The sequence below is a fragment of the Ambystoma mexicanum genome, chromosome 6q (genome assembly GCF_040938575.1).
Source record: "Ambystoma mexicanum isolate Mex_15411 chromosome 6q, UKY_AmexF1_1, whole genome shotgun sequence".
Classification (NCBI taxonomy): Eukaryota; Metazoa; Chordata; class Amphibia; order Caudata; family Ambystomatidae; genus Ambystoma; species Ambystoma mexicanum.
In genome coordinates this window covers 976105102-976123016 of record NC_090937.1, presented here as the reverse complement: position 1 = coordinate 976123016, position 17915 = coordinate 976105102, and the positions used below count along the sequence as shown (strand labels likewise).

Sequence of the window (17915 nt, the reverse complement as noted above, 5' to 3'; positions counted from 1 at the left end):
TTGACACTGATTTGCCTTTGCATACATATTCCCCTTTACACACATTTTGTATAAGAGATAGGGCAGGCATTGGGTTTTGTTAATATAGGCCATCTTTGATTTGACAGAGACTGACTGGGACTGTGTTTCTTCATTATTTGATGGTAGAAACTACTCCCCCATCCTAGCTACAGGGCAAAGCAGGAGTTTTTCCAAACCCAAAAAATTGAACTCTGCAAACTCCTAGTAAATTCCCAGTTCTACAAATCCCAGTAGCATACTCCAAATTTAGCACACCCTGTAACAATTCCCCTTTAAACAATCCCAGTTTGCTCCCAGTTGTCATAAATCCAGTCTGAATTAGGAGCAGTGATGTTCAGGGCAGAGGCCCAACCCCTTTAAGAATATGCTATGAGTTAACCGCGATAAATGAAGACTCGGTTAGCACTATGAGTGTGGGGCTCAATGCAAGTAATTGGGGGTATTTTTCCCTTTACATGTTTAGAATAACAGAAAGGCACAGGAAATGTGATGTATGTGCTGGAGTTTGGTGTGTTTTTAAGTGGGGTAAAGTGGCAGTGATAGGAAGCTAGTGAAATACCAACTAGGTTGCTCACCACATTATGGAGGTTATTGTTGAATGATACTCTTAGAAAAAAAGAGTTTATGTGCAGGAGTGTTCCTACAATGTGAATCTGAAGTGTTAGTCTGATATGAATACAGGATTGAAGTATGAATCCATTTGTGATGTATTTTGTAACAGATGGATTTGGGAACAGAGCCAAGGGAATCCGGGATGCTACTACAGTATTCCTAGCACTGGATGTCAGACTGTTGTGAATTTTCATTACACAGGTGGGTTATGTTGATTTTTGTATGCTGGGGAGGAATGTACGAGTCAAGTTAATTATATAGGTCATGTGTCTCACTTGACTTTATCTACTTGGTTGGTTTGCAGTGTACTGGTACAGGTAATCTCATGAGACCTCTCTTTTGAACACATTTTCCTGCCCTACTTTTGAGGAGCACGAGTGTATTTTTGCACAGATAAAGAAAATACCAAGCACCACAAGCAGGTATTGTGGCCAAACTTTGTTGTTTGAAGGTGCATTAATGAGCACAATATAAATTGGTGTCCAAGGTTGATGCAATATGTGAATTAAGTCATTGTTGGTGGTAGTACACTAACGTTTATTGGTGATTTGTTTGTTTCTTTCTCGTTTTATCCCTTAGTGCTTGGGTTGTTGGCTATGCTCTGGAGACCAGTTGGCGCATCCTTCAATCAATCTAGAAACTGTGGCTTTGTAGCCCGTGTAGAAAGTTCTGTTAATGAATTGTAGGGACTGAAATATGTTGGGCAGTTTATAGCACTACACAATGGGGCCTTGTTAGGGAGAATTCTCTGTTTCGGCTGAATTTCCTAACCTAGTGAGTCCCCCAGCAGCTTTGCTGGATTTTTGGGGTTTATTTTCTTCTCCTGCCAAGAGTGAGACTCTTTTACCCGCACTCTTGGACATGATTTGAGTGTGTCTCTTTGATTCTAGATGTGTTTAATGGCTATGGGGTCTTTTACTCCATAGGGCTTCATGTGTTTTTGTGATGTGTGTTAACCAGCACCCTCAGTGCAGTAACACAGGGGTGTCATAGTGACCCCCCCCAGTATAGACTCCATACCCTGGGACTGACTACTGTCTCCCAGGGCATGTAAAGTCACCATTGACTTTACTAGTCTTAAATTGTGAACAGAACCAGTACAAACCATCATATTGTGGACGTAGTGGCCGGGGCAATTCGATTGCCCCGGGATCTGTTAGTTGGGGGGGCAAGTCTCCGTCCCCCCTGATCGAGTTTTGGCTGGTGGCAGTGGATACTACTTTTTATATTCGACCGCGAATATATCCCAATGGGATTTTCCATTGTTCGAGGCTACCAACTTTAATTATTTCATTCCTATAGCCTCGAACATACCGCCGGTTTATTTATTTAATATTAATTCTCCGGTTGGTATTTTTTGCCAGAACTCGGTTCTAAAAAGGCGTTTGTGTTCGCTTCTGTGACTCCAACCCAAGTTGAGCCCTTTGTTCCACTTTTTGGCGGGCTTCTCCACAGAAGCCCTCCAAAGTGGTGCCACTCTGTCTGGGGTACTTAGGAGGGGTGGAGGGGGATTTAGGCACCCTGGAGTGAGTTGCCTAGGCAACTCAAGTCGCACTCCGTCCTGATTGGCCCAAGTGGTGAGCCGGCTGGCTCACCACTTAGCATGTTTGAGTGACAGCTAGGCTGAGTGAATGGGGGTTTTCTGCATAAAAGCAGGGATTTGGGGACTGGAACTTTAGAAGTCGCCACAGGACCTAAGAATCCGACGAGGGAGAAGCTGAGCCAACCTGCTACGACAACACCACCGGTGGAGCGGAGCCCTGCTGAACCATCTCACCACTTTTCCCAACGACAGAGGAGATCTCCAGCCCGGAGAGTCTTCTTTCTTCGACTGGTGGGGATAACCAGTCTGCTTCCTTTTTCACTTCCTGGAGCATCTCGTGGCCACCTTGCCTGTGCCAAGCACCCCGGCAACCGGGATACCACGTTTTTACCACTACCGCGAATCAAAGGGTAGTACCTTTAACCGGAAAACTCTGTGGCTGGTTTCTTCCCTGGCAGTGCAACTACCTTCATCTTTCCTCCACGTCGAGATCTTCTCTTCCTTTGGACGACGCCGCAACTTGCACCCGCTGCCAGGAACAACTGCCCCCGCTGGAGGATCCTTTCCAAATAAGGTACCGTGTTCCGCCTGGGCTTCCCTTGCAACCGACTGTACGGGGCAGATTTAGCCCCCGGCTTTCGACCCTGGGTTAGCCTGGGACACCCTGGCTAAACTTTTCTGAGCCTAACTAAACCTTTCTGAACTCCCTGCAAGACTTTTTAAGCCTGTTGTCATTGTGTGATCTTGGGTGCATTTGTGCCCTGCTCTCTCCAAGAGTGGGCCCGGCCTATGGACTTTGGCTCACAAGTAAATTTTGACTTTCCTGCCTTGCTTAAGAGTTCCTAAGCATTAGTGTGGTGTATTTTCCTACATTCTGCCTTTTTCCATCCCTTGTTCGTTAACTTGTTGGAGTGCCATCTATAGTTAAGCGCTCACCTCTGTCTGGAAATAAGTGGTGTTAACTAAGATTGGTCTGATAAGGAATAAGGAGTGTATATATAATAATAGTAATTGTGTTTAGAGTGATTTACAATAATAGTGCCGGAGTGTTTCAATAAGTGTTTTTAAATAAATAATTATATACCTTGATACCAAAGCTCTGGTCAGTGTTTGCTTGTGCTATTGTATCTGAGCGCCTATTGTGTATACTTTGCATACTGCCTAACTCTTCTTGAGGGAAGTCTGACTGCTTAGCCACTGCTATCAGGTAAATCTGGGTGGTACAGACTGCTACCAAGTGGGTTTACTGCCAACACCTGTAGTCCTAAATCTTTTGCAGTGGTCCCCAAGGGAACTGCACAGGTTTCTGACTAACAGGCCTAATATTGATTTACTCTAGGGCCAAGGTGTTTGGGATATAAATATTGTATTGCTATTTTTTATGTATATGTATTTTGTACAGTGTTTCATGTTTAGTGGATGCTATTTGGTATGTTACATTTTGTGCAACTATACCCGGTTCTTTTAAAGTTTTGATGATTTTAACACAATAAAAGTATATGTATTTTTGGTATGACCTTGTGAACTGTATGTATGTGGGATTTCTGGGACAGTGATCACCAATTCTTAACAGTTTGGATTTGTGTTTTGATTTTCCCTATTTGTTAGCATAGGCTATTTTCATTTGAAGGACTCCACTAGGACTGTTTAATCGTTTGATGGTCGAGACTACTCCCATCCTAATTATAGGGCAATGTAAGAGTTTATCCAACCCGAGAAACCTCAATAAAGGATTTTCAAAAATTGTACCCATTGTGTCAGTGTCATACTTGTGATACATGCCAACCCTACACCACCATCCCCTTTCGACATACATTTGCATTATATCATATTTACAGCACACCCCTTTTTGGGATCATTCCGTAGTAGGTCATGACATCACATGGTTACATATTCACGCACAACAATCCTTATTTATTACAGGATCCATCCTTGTGATGCACATGGCTTTACCAAGGATACTTCAACAATATGAGGAGGGAGAGAAACAAACGAGTTCCCTTTGAACCGACGATAAGCATCTTAATCGCCCAGACTTGCTGGCATCCTCATTTCACACTAATCTCGAACGACTACCATTTCAGCAAGCATGGCCTCTGGATACATCCTGGTCAATCCTAAGAACCTGATCAAAACTGTAAGGAATTCTAGGTGGCAACAGTAAAAAACAGAAAAGTGATCACAGTTCAAGGGTGTTTATTAAACTGTAAAGGTAGGTTGGAAACACGCCTAATCTAGAGATAGACAAGTAGGTGCTGGTGTGGCAGCCTTTACCATCTTTAGTTGTGCATTTTAAGACATCTTTTAGAACTATTTTAACCACTGTGACAGTTATTTGTTCATTTTAAATTGTATTCCTAATATCCCTAATATTGCTGATTAGTTCATTCAACAAAGCACAGTGATTTGAATCCGAGATACAATCTCGGCACACACGCGCCAGGAGTTTAAACTACAGTCCCCAGAAGGATTGTAGTTCTCCTGCAGAACTTGTTCTGCCAATAGGCGCGAAGGTGCCAGCGCGAACAAGACCAGTGAGTCTGTGCGGGTCCGTGCGCGTTCGTGCTGTTCTCCTGCTAACTCTGCTAGTCTGCAACGCCAAATCATGGCGACCACCAGTAGGTTAAATGGAATGTGTATGACATGGGACCCCCCCCACCCCAGGAGGAACCTAAACCACAGACCAAAGGAGTACTTCTAATGTCAGACCTACAAGTTTACCTCATCACCTCACGCTAGACAACCATAACAGAAAGTCTGTGGGAACCTCTCTCACTGAACTTACCATTGTTCTATTAAACACCCGCTCATTGGTAAAACACGCCATAGAGGTACACGACTATGTTCAAGAGCATGAACCTGATGTCATGTGCCTCACAGAGACGTGGCTTACCGAAGCCCATGGGCATAGAGCAGGTGACCCCTCCAGGTTACGTGTTCTTCAGGAGGCACAGGGAGGAAACTGTTGGGGGTGGAGTGGCAATTATTTGCAAAAAGCAGCTGGGATTTTATGAGGCCAAAATACAATGCGCAGGCAGCAATATCATTCACGTGAAATTGACCTCCAATCCCAACTACAGCCTAAATGTATTACTACTCTATCGCCCACCAGGAGACGCATGCAATTTTAATGATGACTTAGTTAATATCGTCACACCCATGATGACCACAAACTCAGGACTAGTCGTCTTGGGTGATTTTAACCTCTGGAAAAATGACAAACCTGATAAAAAGGCACTCCAACTTGAAAAAATGTTGAAAACACCACACTATATGTCACAATACTGAACCCACACACAAAGGTCACATACTTGACTGGATTGGAGGTGGAAATGTCCAGTTTGGACCTTTTTCCACTACCCCATGCATTTGGTCTGACCACTATTTTGTGTCATGCTGTTTGAAGCTCCCTAGTAAAGCCTCAAGAGTACATGCAGTGGCACACTCAGTAAAAGCCCCAAACGTTCAAAATGTCACCCCTCACATCCTAACAGCTTGCATGAAGTCACTCATGACCACAACTAGCAGCCTGGATGGCCCTGAGAGTCTTATTAGTAGTTACAATGAAGTAATGCTCGAAATGCTAGATAAACATGCCCCCATGAAGGACAAAACCGTCAAAGACCTGTCAAATCGCCACAAATGGTTCTCCCCTGCATTAGCTGAGCTGAAAACCAGTAAAAGACAGGCAGAACACGCCTGGCTTAAAGATAAATCGGACGAAAACCTGCTAGCTTGGAAACACATTGAAAAGCAGTACATGACGACGATTATTGAGTCCAAGAAAGTTTCTACGACGAGCAAATAAATCAATCAGGAGACAAGACCAAATAACTTTTCCGGCTATTTAGAAAATGGAAGAATCCGATCGTCTGCAACCCTCAAATTAAACCTACTGCTGACGACTGTAATAGAGTCCAGAAAGCTTTTGCTGAGAAGCTCCTGAATGCTCAAAATAACATTAAGCAAGAGATACAAACATCCTCACTGTCAGACCCCACATCTAATCTTACCCAGCCCAAAACAGCCACCTGTACCGACTCGTCTAAAGATCGGACCAGTCGGAATCCTGCAGTAGCTAGTCAATCCGACCGACTTATTGACTTCAAATTCAAAGAACCTTCCCTAACTGATATGCTGGGCTTGCTGCTTAAAACCATGCATCCCACTAACTGCCCGGGTGAACTTCCTCCTTCAAAATTTATTCTTGAGCATCTGGACTGGTTTGCTCCCTTTCTCTGCAGGTTTGTCAGCGCCTCTTTTCGCACTGGCACAATCCCCCAATCCATTGCAAACGTAGCCGTCACCCCTTTGTTGAACAAGGCAGGGCTGGATCCACTGGAAGTTGCTAACCTAAGGCCCATTACGAGCACCCCTTTTTTCCTCAAACTCATTGACAAGGTAGCTACTGTACAATTGCAATCCTATGTACTAGACACCGGCAAACTACATGTGAAGCAATCAGGGTTTTGGATTTTCCACGGCACCGAGACTGCATTGTTAGATCTGCAGACGCATATGCTGTCCAAATTGGAACTTAGTAAATCGGGGCTGCTGCTGATGTTAGATCTATCAGCAGCCTTTGACTTGCTAGACCATAAAATCCTGCTCAACAGGATGTCCACCGCTGGCAGACTATCCAAAAATGCCACCACCTGGCTTGGATCCTTCTTGGAAAATTGCCAGTCGCGGGTCTATTGGGGTGAGTGTTCCTCCGAGCCACACACCACGACATGTGGAGTCCCGCAGGGGGCTTGTCTTTCCCCCCCTGCATTTCAATCTTTACATCTTCCCCCTGTGTGTTGAATTAGAATCCTTGGGGATCTTCGTTTGCAACTACGCCAACGACTTCCAACTGGTGCTGAATGTCACCGGGAACTATGATACTGACCAGCTTACCCTAGCAGCAGCTTACCAGGTCATAAAACAATGGATGTCCTCAAATTGGCTCTGCCTTAACGCAGCCAAGACAGAACTAATGTTCTTCGGCCCTCGACAGGCCAAAACTAAATTAGAGCACAAGTATGCCCATTTTACCATCGAGGGAAACCAAATCAAAGTAGTACAAAAAGTCAAGACACTAGGTACTTACATGGAGGAAAGCTTAGACTGCGAAGCACATGTTACATCTCCACAACACCAATTACCACCTTAAGGTCCTCAGACAAGTGGCACCACTTATCTCAGTGGAAAACCACATCAAACTTGAAGACTATTGCAATGCACTACTGGGTGGTGCCAACAAAGCTGACATACAACAGCTACAGAAGATACAGAATGCTGCAGTTCGGATCATCTACCAGATGAAATTCTCAGAACCCACCACTGTAGCCAGGAAAAAAACTTCACTGGCTCCCGGTGGCAGAACGTATTCAGTTTAAACTGCTCACAACTTGCCATAAATGTATCTATGGCAACGCCCCTTTATACCTGAAGGAAAGGATTAGTATCTACCGATCTAGGAAATCCTTAAGATCTGCCAAAAGGTTCCTGCTGGAACTACCCCGGATAAAAAGATCTAGGGGTTTAGGTCATACCTTCCACGTCCAAGTGGCTCAAGCATGGAATGCACTCCCCTTACAATTACGAAAGACAGAGGACCACCTTGCCTTTCGCAAACAACTGAAGACGATGCTATTTTACTAGAACAACATGCTCTGCATCCCGCCTCTCTTACTGTCCCTGGGTGCCTGGATGGCTACGGGCTTTGGCGCGCTACAATTCGAATAACATAACATCTAAACCTAAATCTATGATGGGAGCAAGCTTCGACCATCAAATCATAATAAAGCAGTCCTAGTGCCGTTGTGTCAAATAAAAAGGCCTATACTAATAAAAACCTATTGCTAGATACAAAAAGAAGTGTGGGATAATGTTCTTAAGAAAGAAGGAAGTGTTCACAAATGATAAATCAGGAAGCGGTACTTCAGGTCTCCCTTCCCCACGTTTTCAGCATGGGACAAGGGTAGATTTTGGAGCACAGCGCACGCTCAAGCTTACCGAGCACGAGCTAACAGTTCTGCTTTCAGCAATCAGGGTATTCGGTGGTTAAGTCTCTTTCTATCAAAAAGTCTCTTGCTGCCATGTGCCTGATGTATTCAATTAATAAACAAAGAGTTCCTTTTCACATAAACCTTGGGTGATGCCTTTTCCACTCCTGAGTCGCCCTCCTCTGGGTTCAGACCCTTCTCAATTGTAAGCCTCCCTCCGCCGGGTTCACTATGGCTTTCAGCACAATCTTCTTTATGACTTTCACGAATCTTAATGTCGTCGTAATCAAAATTTCAACACAAAGTTCTTCTCTGTATTAGGACGATAATTCTTCATCCATGGGTTCCCCCTCTTCTGGGTTCAGACCCCTCTCGAATATCACTTCCCTTTATCAGGTTCCTCTGGCGTGTCATGCATTCAAAAGGCTTTCCAACTTATAAATTTGAAGTGTTGCAGTCCTGGCTTTTCACCCTTGGATTCCCCCCTCTTCCGGGCTCAGATCTGACTCGACTGTTCGCCTCCCTCGATTGGGTTCAATCCAATTTATTTGGTGACTTTCGTAAACAAATCTCTTTTTCACCAGTTTACTGTGGACATCCCTTGGCTGGGTAACTCTTGTCAACACACAGTATTTTGGGACTTTAGTCTTTGCCCCCCTTTTGTCAGCATCCCTCGTTCAGGTTCAAACGTGAACCCGAAAGAGGGATGCCGATGAAGAGGGGACAAAGTCTAAGGTCCCGAAATACAGTGTGTCGACAATCTGTCAATCGTACCTTCTCTCATTCAATTCTTACGATGCAGGAATTCCCTTGGCTTCACAATCATCTGTCGGTCAAAGGCTTCGACTGTACAGAGGATTTTACAAGGCCCCTGCATGACCACTTTGACCCCTCTTCTCACCTTTCTCAAGGCCTTCTGGTTTCAGTAGTTTCAATAATTGAGTAATTGCTCACAGTTTCCTGAGTCAACACCCACGTGGTGCCAGACTCCTCTGTTGCTGGTTTTCCCCTTTTTACATCAATGTTATGCTTTCAAAGTTAAATTAGCCGTTTGCTACTTTTCGTTCAACACAGTTCCGTTTCTTATCGACTCTCCCCTTGACTCACCGGCTGTGACGTACCGATTGACTTTCTTTCGCCTCAGAGTCAAGGATAGTAGCAGAGACAAGTGTCTCTCCACGGCTTGGTAATCAGCAGAGTATGGTCTCGTTTACCATAGACATCTGCTGCAACACACGCTGGCTATTGTTCGCAGTCTTACGATTCCTTCTGCGGAGGTCTCATGGGCTTTGGTCGGAAAGGGCCTGGTCACTTCTCTCCTTGTCACCCTCTCGGTCTGCACCGTCTTTCTCCTCCTCTTGAACTGCCGTGCAGAGTTAGCTCCCTGGACGTGCGGTCTACCTTGCTTGTCTTGTGCTCTCATCCCCCACCTTTTACCCCTGTGGGACAGGGAAGGGGCTGTCAGGTGTGTGATATTCTGATCAATTGCCTGGCCATGCCTGACTCTTGTGTCGGGTCATGTTAGATAAAGGCTCAAGGGTTAGTCTGTTTTTCATGTTAGAAAAAGTGTTTGTGTCAGAAAAGGAGGGGGGTTCGAGTTTCTATGTATTCTACAGGGCCGAAAGGGTGTTATATGGAACCCTATAAAGGTAAGACGGGTAGGATTTGGCAGAAAAACAGGAATAACCAGGGTTACTAGTGTGAGATGAACAAGGGGGATTGTGGGATAGATCCTTTTTGGGTGCAAACGGGTTTGGGATCTTAGGGGATTGGTTCTGTATGGAGTGGTCGTTGGATCTGGGCAGGTGAGATTTATTGAGAGTGAGTGGGACAGATGTACTATAGCCTATAACTGTCTCAGGGATATCGTCGTCCTCTCCATCTTCCTCGGCATAGTACTGCGTCTCACCTAGGGCATTCCCCTGAGCATAACCCTGGGTTCTCTTACCAAGGTGGTCCACCACCGTTCATCTACCCGTAGGGTTGGGCTTTGAGAAAGCTGGTTCTTCCCTGGCCACCTGAATAAGGGATTCCCATAATTTATGTGGGAGAATACCCTCAGGTTTGTCACAAAACTCATAACCCATTTGTCCACTCTGCCCTTAAGCACCACTTGCACTGGGTTTATTACCTGGCCCCAAACTGACCCTGCCAGGTGGCCGGACTTCCCTGAACACTGAATATCAGGCTCCCATGTACTTAAACAGATTACATCTCCTCTCCACAATAGTACCAAGTCACACAAGCCTTGCCTGGCGGCAACTGACCGTTATGATGTTATCGGAACAGCCCTAATGCGGTTAGCTGCCTTCCCCAACCTTCGAAATCGACCAACCAGCTTCCCAGGTCGCACAGAGTTTATCTTGCCACCCTAGGTTTCTACGGCCTAAACAACCCTTAGATATGAGGGGACCCGCAGTATGGATTTGTGTATTCACCATGTTCCCCAACTGTCCCAAACACATTTCACTGAAAATCCTTGTGTATATATGTCTGTGCATGTATGTTCAAGACTACCACGTCCCCTCTCAGCGGCATCTCCATAACCATCTCCTTTCCAATGTGCAAATATAAAGCTAGTTGCTTTCCATCTTTAGGTGCTGCGTGGCATGCCACACAACTACACTGTGTTCATATTGTATTGGCAGACCTGTAATTATGTTGCTACGCACGTGCAAATCTAAAATGTAGACACTAATAGTAACGCTCGTCCCAAGCCAACATTGCTGTTACCCGTCACCAATATGGCACACGGCATGCAAACCCTTCTTTCCCACTGAAACCGTTATCGATCACCCCAACAGAAGCAGGTTTTTACTTCATGTGTGCTAATGCCCGTGTACGTGTGTAGACACACACACACACACACACACACCCCTCTCTCCCCTCTGATAATTCTGTATCCTAGTAGATGTGTGTTTGAACCAGATTTACCTGGGAGACAAGCAAAGGTTACACCTTCCGAGAAAGAGACAAACCAGTTCAATGTCTTTTTTTTTTTTTAGCCATGATGTATATGGATAACAACCTAAATAACAGATAAAGTCATTGCGGCAGGTGATTGAAAAGGAGCACTGTGGACAGAAAGAAGCCCCATGAAATAAAAATAATAAATAAACAATGCCATCTAATGATAGTATTTTAGAAAGTGGATGGCAACAAAGAAAGGTTTTGACTGGCACTTCCTTTTCAGTCTTTGGTCTATTTCTTTTTAATTCTCTGCACGTCCTACTGTAAGTAGTTTGTTTTTGGTTATTTTTTCAATTTTGTTACACAAAAATAAAAATGCATTTCACAATATGAATGTTATTCTCCACTTATTTGCTTAGCTAAGAAAACACAATCTCTTCTCAGTGTTTGGAGCTTAATACCACACACAAAATAACCCAAGACGGTTAGCTTTGGCAACGCTTCTTTCAAAAGGCACCAACCTCATAGTAACCCGTAAGTAGCTATGAAACGCGGTGTACATTACTGCAGTCATTTGTGGGAAAACTGGCACTAAAGGTGACTACAGCATCCCTTTGATGGATCGGATTCAAACACTTTTTCACTGCCTTATGATGTAGAAAGATCCTTCAGCAATTGTCACCAACATTAGAGCTTCAACACAACATTCTAGCAGGCCTTACATTGATAAGGTTTAGTGAGCACTAACCCTCAATTTTCTGAACTTTGAGGAAGTGGCAAATGTCACTCCTGTGGGTACCATATTATGCATCTTTTACACAGTGAAAATGCACATTGCTTTACAAACACACACTGTGATAGATACGCAGACTATCCAACCCATTAAATGACGTTTTAAATAGATAGTGTTTAGATCACACTTACATTGTGCTTGCTAGAATTGTCACACTGTCCCAATACACTTCGTTGTCTGGAAGTTTGGGTCGCCGTTTGAAGGAGCGAGCTGCCTGCAGTGCTTCCTGTGGAGATGCAGCATCCCCTCCTCCACCCCGCCAGTTCAGAATCACACACCTGCCTGATTCGCTGCCCAGGACAAGATCCACCGAAGTTATCTAGAACAAACATATCGAGTACATGATTATAGGTATATGTTTTGAAAAATCAAAGTTTAAAAACGAAAAGGCCAACAAATTAAATTGAAAAACAACCACTTTTCTGTATGCTCCTCTTCGCTATGCCTTTCGGATTGAAACATTTGTTTTTCTTGGTGCATTTCATTTGTTCGTGTTAGGCTGGAAGAGCTTTTTCTCTCTGTTGCCGTCCAGACATCCCATGTCCCCATTATCACTCCAACATACCAATTCATCCTTTCCACCCTGCAGTCATGCAGTTTTTGAGAAAAATGTCTAAATTAAATTTGGGATCTCAAATTGAAATACGGAATAGCAAATGCTTTGATTGGGTGTCACTCATAGTCAAAGAAAGTGTACTCAATGCCTTCATGAACACCTGCAAATGGTGTGTTGCAAAGGTAAATATGATTCCTTAAAAACAGCGTGAGAGTCAGGGTCTATTCTCCCAACATTCTAAAAGCAACAGACTTCCTGAGAAAGCCAAACCTTTACAATTGTTTGCAACAAATCCAGTGTCACAGAAGATATCATGAAATGCCAATTCCCAAGCTAGGAACCAATAGTTTGTCACAGAGAGTGTGGTGGCGAAGAGCAGGTCCCGGCAGTCAATCCACGCTATCTAGCCCCCCCCCACCCTCCCACCTAGATTGCTGGTCTAACACTAATATGTTTCAGTACTTTCACAATGGGGGTGTTACATGGCACGATATTGCAGACATTTGGCAAGAACTGTCGACATCTCACTTGTGACCTTGTGACGCAGCCCTGCAGGGATATTGTGTTGTATTATGAAGAAGCAGCATTTGCAGAAACCCTACTGTTATCTCCCATATATTGGGCTAATGCTATACTTGTAGAGAATACACGCAAGAGAAGGTCTGACATGTCCTCTGCCTTAGGAGGGGTCCGAGCCTGTCCAGGGAGCTGTGTGTAGAGGAAGCAGAGGGAGGTGTCATGGAGGGTCTGAGGCTTAACTGTATGGGAGAGCCCGATGTAGCATTGCATAACATGGCATCACATTGCATAACATAGCCTAACATAGCATAGTATTGCATAACATAACTTAGACTGGATATTTTGTATACATGAAAACGTTAATCAGACAAATGTAGGCAGGCTGCAGCATATTCATTTTCATTGTTGTCTTAAGTTATTTGTAGTATGGTAGGTGACTTCCCCAGCTTTGTAAAGTTAGCACACAATCTGTATTTTCAAATTAGGTTAAATGAAACAAAATATTATGAGTGAAAGAGTCGGTTTCTTGTCCCATTAGATTGTAATAAAAAAAACAACTGAAACAGAAACACATATTAGTTTAGTTTATTCCTTTGTAATGCGCACCAGACCCAGGGGTAGCAGGGCGCAGCAGTTACAGAACATGCAAAGCTTTTTTGACAGGTTACATATTTAGCATAACAGTATTAATGGCGATTACACAATGAAAGATATACAATATATACAAGTTGGCTACAGTATTTTACATGGTTCCAGTAACAGCGAATAGGTGTGATACATGTCAGCATATATACAGGTGGAAGTGGAGGTAGGTGGTGCTGGAATAGGATCCAGACTAGGGATAGGTGGAGGGGGGGCGGTTAGATGTCATTTGACTTGAGCCAGTTGATGTAGCTTTGCCGAAACTTAGGGTAAGATTGGTCTTCTCTAATGTGGTGTGGTAGGGAGTTCCATAATTGGGCCGCTTTGACTTGGAAGCTATTTCCGCCCACCTTAACGAGCCTAAATATGGGGATGGTGATGCAGTTGGTATTGATGAGTCTTGAGGGTCTAGTGGAGGATCTTCTTTGGAATCTGTTGGCGAGATAGCTGGGGGCAGCATTGTTCAGAGCCTTGTGTGTAAGGAGGTAATATGATACATATATTGCATAGATGTATCATATTACACAGTAGCTATCACTCATTAACAGTCAATTATCATCAACATCAATTAACACTAACATAACACCTGAGTTTTAAGTACATTGGGTTAAGACTTGGGCACCTTAACTTATCTGTTCCACAGGCTTTGAAAGAACTGGGAAATGTGATATTACTCCAAGGTTACAATACTCTCAATTTTAAACTACTGGATGAAGTTCTAGATCAAGTAGAGATTTTTCTTGCCAAAGTACATTACTAGATTCCCCTTCCATACTACTTATTGAAGATTCACAAAAACACTTCTGTGGTGAGATTACTGCTTGTACAAAAAGTGTGCTACATCCATTAACTATTAAGAGCAACTTCATTATTGCCATTAGTGAGAAAATAAATAGGGTCATGGTCCAGGAAAAAAGAGAGACTAGCACGGTAAAGTTCCACACATCCACTGAAACTGCACTGAATCTTGAGGAGAACCATCTCCGGTTCGGGAAGCACCTCAAAACCTTCCCTCTTCGCCTCCGCTTTCTCTCCCCCTCTCCCCTGCTAAAGTCACTGAAACTGCAACTGGGCTACTCACCGTTCTCGGTCCTTGGCCCAGCCACTCTCCCCTGCACTGCCTCCCTGGCACCCCCTGCACTGCGGGACTGTGTCTGTATCCCTACAGCCCCCCCTTCCCAGCACTTGTCTGCACCTACCTCGCACTTGCCACTAGCTGGCCCTTGTTATTTATCCTGTTTGCTATTAACCCTGTACTGCACTTTCCCTTCTCCCTTTCCCCCTTTGCACTTTTCCCTTCTCTTCTACCCTTGCACTTGCGCGATCTGAATGACACCTGGCCTAGTAGGATCGTTGTCTGTCTCCCCGTGTCCCCCCCCCAACCTCGTCGCGCCTTGAAACACTTGTGTATAGGCGCGTTACAAATGCCATATCATATCATTTATTTTCTCTATAGTAGGGATTGATTATGTGTCTACCGGCGGCAACGACAACAGAACACGATGGCCAACTTGGGAGCACTAAGCAAACATTTAACTAGTGAGAGGAGGGGAAGGAAATATTGTGGGGAACGTTTTTTAAAGTCTCTGTGCAGCACCTGGCCAACCCTAGCCACGATTCAAGGGCTCGTCCTTAGGGTTACTACCACCCCTTAGGATTGGGCCTGGATTATCAGGGGAGTATGGGATCTAACCTAAGTGGACCCAATGTCCCAGCCCAAGGTCAGCTCCCTATATTACAAAACAAAGATCCACGGATATAGCGCACCCCCTTCATTGGCTAGCACTAAGTCGTTCACAGCCAGAGGGTATTGTGACAAATCCCTCGTTGTCAATTCTCCGTGGGAGAGGGACCCTCCGCATGGTCCCAGGGAGGTGAGCCGCTACCCAATTGTCCCCCTGGTGGAGGTACTCGGTGGGAGGATCCCATGGGTGGGGGCCCCCCCTCTATGGGAGAAGTGAGGACTGTCGAGGGAGAACGCGGTATACAAACCATCATGCTGTCAGACATGAGTCATCCAGCCCTACATATAGGACTCTGATATCTCCACCCTCTCTCTTCTCTTGCTTCTGTTTATTTCCTCATATGTAGTAATTATGCATATCAGGCAGGCGAGACTATGACGAGGAAGAGTGAGGGAACAGTAAATGTGGTGACTCCAAAAGCACTGCCACGAGAAAGAACAGGGGGAGTGGAGCGCCGTGGAGAGGTTGCATGGCAGACCCAAACACCTGGAGTAGAGAGGCAGAGAACCACAAAGTGTGGAAGAACCACGATGTACCTGGTTGTGGGAGAAACCAGTGTCTGCTGACAGAGTCCAAGCCACCCAAGTGGTCCAGGCAAGACCAGACGCGCTGAGAAAACCAGTGTGGTGGAGCCGCCGAGAACTGAAGGAAGACCGCAAGAGCCCAGACGATGCCGCAGAAGCTTGCCAGTGTTGCTGAGAACCGGAACCCACGCAGATCAAGTATGCGGAAGGAGACCGGGAAGGCACAGGGAGACCCCACAGGCTGTGGTCATGAGGAAGTGCAAAGCCATATTCCTCGTGCCAGCAGGACCGAAGAGAGAGACAAGTTGAGGATAAGGGGGTGAAAGAGCACTCCAAATACTGAATGAGAGGCCTGGCAGGATAGTGAACTGGGCCTAGTTAAAAGACATCACAGAGTTGAACAAGGGGTCTAGGAACCACAGAACGATACTAGAAGTCCAGGGGAAGAGAACCTTTGGAACAATTTGCGAGACGTCCAAGGAAAGAGACTCTTTCGCACAAGTCACGAAAAGACCAAGAGGGGAGAGTAAGATCCTTTTGGCTCCCTTCCTCTAGTCTTCACAAGAAAACTAGAGGAAGGGAGTCATATCATTTGGCAGAAGATGGAAATGTGATCAATAAGACTATACATAAAGAGAACTTCAGGAACGCTTGGGGAAGGGAGACACCTTCTTAATATTGTTGTGGATCTTGGAACTTTTAACAGCTTGAAGCATCCTGAAGAAGGGAGTCATTCTGTTATAAGCAGGGTGTAGTTTAGTTATAGAAGGGACGGAAGGAGTCTTAGGACATAGGACAGGGGATTTTATAATTTTGACGGACATACGGATATTATCCTTAGTTTTGTTTGAGGCAGGGAAACCCCTCTTAATCAGAGGGACAGGTCGGGTTCTTCCTTATTTTCAGTTCAATAAAAGTCTATACCAACAAACATGTCACCTTTGTGTCTCCAGAGTCTACTTCTGCACCCTTATATATGGTGTCGGAGTGGGATCCAGCCACGTTGATAAAAACTTAAGTTCAATAGACTTAGTGAACGAGCCTCTGCCACCATTGCCACTCCCGAGTCTATAGGGTTTGGTATTTCCAGAAGCTGATATGTAATGGTGGATCCTGGACAAAGAGAGCTTGTCCAAACCAACCTAATACTTATTCCCCCTCCCAGAACATACATGCGATTAGTTTCCAAATCAGGATTGGCCCAAAGGCATGGGTTAGACGTAATAGCCAGAGTGGTAGATTATCGAGGGGATGTAAAGGTGCTAATTCATAACAATGGCAAACACACATAACATAAAGGCAGGGGAGAAAATTGCCCAAGGGGTCCTGGAGAGAGCCCTCTTCCCCAAACACCTCCAGGTGGAGGAAGAAGACCCCACTGAACGGGGAAGGAAGAGCTTTGGAGAGGATGACCAAGACCCTGAACCTCCCAGAATGCCTGACTAAGAATAAACTGAAATCATGCCACAGAACTAGCATTTGCACAGAGGACCGACACCATTTTAGCTGAGGCATTCCTAAAGGTTATCCCCAAAGAGGAGGGTAGAGAAAAAGGAGGTTGCTTGTTCATTAAACAAGGAATACTATACGGGGGAGATAACTCAGTCACAAATTGTCATTCCTAGATGTCACCGAAGAATTTAATTAGAGGTTGACCACTCTCATCTCACCTCTGGACATCTGGGAACTGCTAAGATACAAAGCTAAGTGGTGAATAGGTTTTATTGGCCTGGGGTTTATGCAGACGTGAAAGGATTTATTGCATCTTGTGTCATCTGTCAGAAAACCGCCCCACACGGCCGTCCCTTACAACCCTTACCCATCATAGACATACCCTTCTCTAGAATAGGTATGGATATCATAGGACCACTTGAACCCACTATATTGGGAAATAAATATATTCTGGTCATCCTTGATTATGCCACCCGATAACCTGAGGCTTTCCCCATGCACAACACCACATCTCAACGAATATTAAAACAGCACATCTCTTTCTTATCTGGAGTAGGTTTCCCCAAGAAATTTCGAACAGATCAAGGCTCTACTTTTATGAGCAAGAT

At 44.8% G+C, this 17915-nt stretch overlaps 1 protein-coding gene across 2 annotated transcripts in view; it reads right to left on the bottom strand.

Moving 5' to 3' along the window:
- Window positions 1–17915, bottom strand: part of TRAPPC11 (trafficking protein particle complex subunit 11) — a 1974021-nt gene that overhangs the window by 906203 nt on the left and 1049903 nt on the right. For both annotated transcript variants that reach the window (XM_069631477.1, XM_069631476.1), the window contains exon 20: window positions 12001–12188. In XM_069631477.1, the coding sequence (XP_069487578.1) occupies window positions 12001–12188 (188 nt within the window). The remainder of the gene's footprint in view (window positions 1–12000; window positions 12189–17915) is intronic.